The 6,305-nt window shown below is 45.3% G+C and overlaps 1 protein-coding gene across 1 annotated transcript in view; it reads left to right on the plus strand.

Annotated features, from left to right (window-relative positions):
- Nucleotides 1-124: 124 nt before the first annotated feature.
- The window catches only part of trim66 (tripartite motif containing 66), a 19,437-nt gene continuing 13,256 nt past the window's right edge, over nucleotides 125-6,305 (plus strand). The window contains exons 1-3 of the mRNA XM_060072023.1: nucleotides 125-992; nucleotides 4,126-4,227; nucleotides 4,947-5,326. Coding sequence (XP_059928006.1) covers nucleotides 4,219-4,227; nucleotides 4,947-5,326 — 389 coding nt within the window. The 5' untranslated portion in view covers nucleotides 125-992; nucleotides 4,126-4,218. The remainder of the gene's footprint in view (nucleotides 993-4,125; nucleotides 4,228-4,946; nucleotides 5,327-6,305) is intronic.

Below are 6,305 nucleotides of genomic sequence, written 5' to 3' on the forward strand. Positions count from 1 at the left end.
CAAGTTATTGAACTACAATTCCCAATGATTGTGCTTCAAAATATAAAGAACAAATGTGTATACCTCATCCTTTATTCAACCGTTGTTTTTCGTTCACTGAAATTAATCCAAAGTCCATTAATACCTCACTAAAGCCCTTTGGATAAGATCTTTTTTTATGTGTTTAATTGTGTTGGTGGCATTCTTGGCTGTACAGTTATTTTCCTCTCTCCAGGTCTTAAAGACAATAATCGACAATAATCGATCTTGATATGGTTGATAGAAAGCATCAACCATGACATAAATCTGTTCCTACATAACACATAATGTTTAGAGCTTATTTTTTTTTTATTGTTGGCAATATTTGTTGAACATTTATTTATTTGTATAGTAGCCTACTGTCATGATCATGCCACATAGCCTACATTCCCTGCCAAATAGCATCACCATCCCATCTGACATCTATAATGACAGCTTCCCCGCAATCTATTCGCTGTTAGAATTTGGTGGTTTCCCAGAAGGCCTAGTAGTCTAGCACCAAATAGACACCATGCTGTCTCTAACCTAATTATGTCCTTGCACATCACAACGCCGTGCTGTGATTGGCGCTTCTGACAGCGAAGTTTGCCATTGTGGCTGTCAAGGTTCTTCTGCTTGATATTGTGAATGTATTTAACAAAAAAGAAACGCAGGGCTGTGATCTGTGCGCTTTAAGAGAGCTATTAGCACATTATTTGTATAACGTGTTATCGGCCTATTGTATATGTGTAATACTTAAATCGGTTTAACTTTGCGGAACACCGCAGCTTTTTTTTTGTGGCTTTATTCTCGGCCGTAATTCAAAGAGTGGGGGGGATGCAATGTCTCAATTCAGTACCGCGGCACTTAGGACGTCAGAATTTGCATGGGAGCAACTAAACTCTCACGATTAAGTACGAGATTTCGCCTCCAAAATGTTGTGGACCAACGAGACTCGTCGGATGGGGAGAATCTCCAGCGATGAGCAGGTCAAGGTAAACAACTAGTGCTTTTATCATGACGCACTTGTCTATTAAGCTTTCCTTTTTGTATTTAGTGTACATTTTTACTGTCACGAAAACGACACGGCGTCGTTGTAGCACGTGTATATAACGTCTTCATTTTCGCGTTTTCTGCATGCACTGCGCCCCTAGGATAATTAGTTTGTTATTGCTTAAAGGAAACCACATAGTAAAAAGAATGTCATCGTTATTTCACACCAACGAATCCCTTGTTGTATGCTTGTTTTATCCTGTGGCAAATATATCGCACCCTATCAGGCCTATACAATCGTATGGGATGTCGTACCTTGTAAAACGTACCGTGGATATTCTACGAGAGTCCAGTTAAGATGCCTCAAGTAGAGCATATTTAAAAAACCAAATTATATAGCCTATCAGAGTCCCTCAAAGTCGTGAAACACAAAGCAACGCGATACGAAAGCTTCCAGTGAGTTCCAGTGAGTGAGTTCAATGTAGGCAAGACATTTGGTTTCTTTAAATGTGAGATATATTCGCCAACCCCGAAATTTGTGTTGAAGTGTGTGGTGGCATTGAGGATATACTGTAATACAGCCAAAACCAAATCTGATGAAGCCAATTGCATTATGATTGTACTTGATAAAATGAACTTGGTCATCTAATCAAGAAGGACATTGTTGTGGTTAAACTTTAATTTATATAACACATTAACTGAATTGCTCATTCATTTGGTAATTGCAGTAAAATCGAACAAATGCTTGTCTATAACAAGTGTGTTAATGGGGAAGGAATTCATGCAGTCATGGAATATCCAGGGCTCAATTCTTGCAATGGACTTAGAGGTTACCTTTAGTCAAAGTGCTCAAAGGATTTTAATTATGTATAACCTCTAGTATTTTAATACACTGTCATCATTCAGCACATACTGTAGATAGTTGTATCCTGAGGCCTTTATGAATGCAATTGCAGATCCTCGCCTCTCCTCCTCTCCTCTCCACCCCTCCCCTGTGTATTGATTCCTAGACAGGATAATAGGTTAAGAGAAGAGATTTGTACTGCAATTGCGAAATAATAATACTCAACAGTTTACTGTCACTTGAGGCAGAGAACAGTCAAAGCACGGGATAAGAGAGTAGGGTGGCTGCATCACTCAAAAGTAAAGGGAGGCCTACATTTGTTTCTCTCCAGTTCTCTCTGAAGTCTGTTCGTTATGTAACAAGTTGACAAGAGCTTATAATATATGTCAACATCAACAAGGGGACGTGCCAGAACCGCAAATAGCTAAATCGAACAGACGCGTTTAGTTTAGTGATCCACCAAAGAGCTGGGCCCTGAGACGACGTCTGAGGCTACATCCTTCTCTTCGGCGCATGTTAAAAACTCGCACAAAGGGCATCTTGGTAGGATGGCATCACCTCGGTTATAATAGATGTTACATAGGTGTGCTTTCAAGGGAGCCGTCCCGATGGAAGGTACTATTATTGTGACATCTCTGGAGACGGCTTGCTCTTAGGCTTGCCTTCATCCAGTGCCAGCCTCACTTAGCGAGGCTTTCAGCTTTCTCAGCTTCGACAGATGCACAGCCAGAGTGTGGTTTCAGGAAAGACGACGACGATGAGGAGGAAAGACGAAAGTGAGAGATGGAGAGGCGGCTTGGGAGGAGAGGAGGAAATCAGGGTGCACGTGGAAGCACTAATTGTGTTTTAAACTGGGTCTACGAGCGTACAACGAGGGAATGGGATGGCTCTGAGCTCCCTGGTGGAAAAAGCCAAGGAAAGAGAAAGTTGTCAGATTTGTAGGTCATGCGGTAGGGGTTGTCGTCAGGCAGACTTGTCTTTCAAATGTCTCACAAGTCTTGCGTGGTGCTTTGATTCCGACTGGTTTCACAGTGGCTCCTTGTCGTACTCTTAGGTACGATTATTGCATTTTTAGGGATTTGAAAGGGCAACTATTCTCAGATCCAAAGTTTTGCTAGTTTCATATTCCCTTCTAACCATATCACACATTGTGCTGATACAGGTAGGTAAGATATAGTGTAATATATATCGTAACACAATCTTCCCATTTCCTATTTTCGCCCTGCAGTTAAATTAGCTCTTCGCTTTCCCCTTTTTCGGATTGTGTTTATGCGGTACCTTGTGTTCTCTGAAATGCTGTGATAATATCCTAATTGATTCCCCGCAGTTGTAGAGGGACTGGCAGGAGTGGGTCTTGTAGTCCCATCCGGGGCTTATCAGAGCCTGACCCTCTTCTTTGGTGTGCCACGTTAGCACAGGGCTCCTCTGGGATATGTCCGCCCCCCCCCCCCCCCCAAACACCCTCCCCCCTGCTCCTTCTGGTGCTGACACAGGGATGCAGAAGAAGGGCAAAGCCAAGTCAGTGGAGCCACCCCCCCCCCCCTTCCCACACACACACACACACACACACACACACACACACACACACACACACACACACACACACACACACACACACACACACACACACACACACACACACACACACCTTTAGCGTAGCCCAGTACTGCCTAAACTCAACTTAGCCCACTCTCCTGCCTCGACTACCTAGATGTTATTTTAGCCGTGCCGGCATTGTAGGTCACTTGGCCTCTGTGCCTCCATTTTGGGAAAGGCTTCCGGGGATATTTTGCCCTAGAAAAAAATAATTATCTTATCTCCCTAATTCCCAATTATTATGCACAGGCTTATTTAAGCAAAAAGGATTAGTTCGCTCTCTCTCTCTCTCTCTCTCTCTCTCTTGCTCCCTCGCTCCCTCTCACTCTCGCTCGTTCCTCTTCTTTTTTTGGCCCCTGTGTTAGTGCGAGCGCTGAGCAGAGTTTTTCTTGTACTGTGCCAGTCCTGCGCGCCCGCAGTGTGGAGTAGTCCTACACATGGACGGATGAGCGGAGCGGGGTAGCAGCGCACGCCGTCATGTCAGGAGCATCTCCTCTCCGTCCTCCGGGGCTCAGCAGGCTGCAGTGACTGGCACTGTCGCTTCCTGCCTTAGGTAGACGGCGTGGACGGCGTTCTGCGTGCCAGCTCATCAGAGGCGCCGGGGTTTTGTTCTCTCTCTCTCTCTCTTTCTCTCACTCTCTATCTCTCTCTCTCTCTCTCCCTCTCACTCTCCCTCTCACTCACTGTCTCCCTAGCCTCTCTGCTCTACATGCTGAGGGAGCAACTCTGCCGGGCACCAGATCCTCCACAGCTCAGCGTGGCTGCCCGCGCTCCTCCGAGCCGTCGACATGGAGAGGGTAGGGTTGTGTGTTTTACGTTGACGAGCCTTCGTAGTCCTCGTGCTCTCGTAGCGGTTGCGCTCCGATGTTCATCATGTTTTCCTCATGCTGCAGGAAGTTGTGTCACGTTTTGTTTCGTCCGACGGCTGCTCTCTGCGCTGCTTTTTCACGTGGCTCAGCTCAGGGTGTCAGCCGGAACTACAAACTACTTCATCATGTAGAATCTATCGCAGCGGCGTCAGGTTAATGGATATTTAGGGCTATTTTAGGCTATTGAGTGCTGTAGGGAGAGAAAGGGTATTTGTTCTCTGCCACACAGTATTTCAAGAGATTCTTGAAGCGAAGTCAATAAGTAAACTGAAATAAGAAAGTAATTTGTATTAAATATATTTATTTAAGAAATATATATTTGTAATGCTTTTCAAAATGCATGTCTAGCGTAGACATGATCTTGTGATTGTGAACTGCCACCTCTTTCTTTCTTCGTGTGTGTGTGTGTGTGTGTGTGTGTGTGTGTGTGTGTGTGTGTGTGTGTGTGCGTGTGCGTGCGTGCGTGTGCGTGCGTGCGCGTGTGTGCAAGTGTACGCGCAAGCGCGTGTGTGTGTGTGGCTCTACGAATTATTTAGATAAGGGATTTCTATACTAATTTCTACATGGTGAGGCGATACCACATTTCAAAGGACGGAGAAATATGTGTCAGCCATCACCAGCGGGTGGTCTTCCCTTCTCCCTCACAGAGCTGCTCAGATTGCCCCGTGCCCCGGCTGGCACAGAGCCTCTGCACGCTGTGCAACAAGTGGCTGTGTTACCAGTGTACCAACATGCACCAACACCACAGACCGCTCGCCACCTCCCAGTACGCAGACCTGGACCTACACCAGCCACCTCCGCCGCCCGGCTCCCACTGTCCTGACGGGACGCACCAGAGAGGGCCCGGCCCCCTGGCCCTGCCCACAGCAGAACCAGGCAAGCACCACCAGAGCCAACCGAGGGGGGGGGCATCCATCACTCCACGCCTGTTCTCCTGCAGCTTCCCCCCCCCCCGGACAGCTCCCGTATATCTAAGCAGAGCTGCGTGGCTTTGTCTTCTCCTCTGTCTACTGCATGTCGCCTTTTAGTTGATGTCTCTCTCTTTCTCTTGCTCTTCTCCATCCCTGTTTGCTTGTTAATCAAGTCTCTGTGGGAACCATTGCATTGAATTATGCATGGCGGTAAGAGTGGTAATGGGTCCTGGTTCCTGCAGATCCCACTATTTTATTACATATCACATCTGTGTGTGTGGCCCAGATTTTAGAGTGCACTGATGATCATTCTGTTTAGATGAAAGGGAGCAGTGTGTTATTATTGTTGGAGGATAAGCACACGACTTGCAGTCACAATATGGCATGTGTGCCTTGGAGCGATGCACTGTTTGGTAGGATTGTTAATAATTATACGGAAAGCCTGTTTGTAGACGTTGTATCTCATTGTCACCTCACACACTTTCATCTTCACTTGCTATTTTTAGTGTCTGCTCGTGTTCATGTGAGAACAAAAAGGGGAAGGTAAAAGTTGTGAGTAAGGAGTATTAACAAGCAACCTAGGATGTGGTCACTCAGCTAGGGTTCATGAATTGGTGCTGAGGCTTGGCTTGCTACCAGAGAGATGTGTCATGAGCAGCCATATGTAGGCAGGCTGCCTTTGGCCGGGCTGAGCTGTCCAGCAGAGAACAGTAGGGCTGCATTCATTATCCAGGAAGGACACTACAAGTCTGACGCGTGCCAATTCTGATGCACTTTGTAACGTGACCCATTTTGGAGGTTCTGGCAGTTGAAAGTTCTGTTGCCAAAATCGAATCAGTATGTATTTGCATTGTTGTGATGTTTTTTTCTTTTTTCACACTGTGCTAGTGTGTGTCGTTTGAGGAAGAGGAGTTGAACAGTGTTGAATTATTCAATTATGGGCTTGATTTCCATTCATGTCATCATGCCATTTATTCTGAAACCGTAATTGGAAAATATTTTTTATTAATTTAATTATATAATAAGATTACATTACTTTTTAATTAATCCATTAGTTTCAAGAATTAACTCAATTAAGTATGTTTGGTTTTCTTT

Source organism: Gadus macrocephalus, chromosome 14, assembly GCF_031168955.1.
Source record: "Gadus macrocephalus chromosome 14, ASM3116895v1".
Taxonomy (NCBI): domain Eukaryota; kingdom Metazoa; phylum Chordata; class Actinopteri; order Gadiformes; family Gadidae; genus Gadus; species Gadus macrocephalus.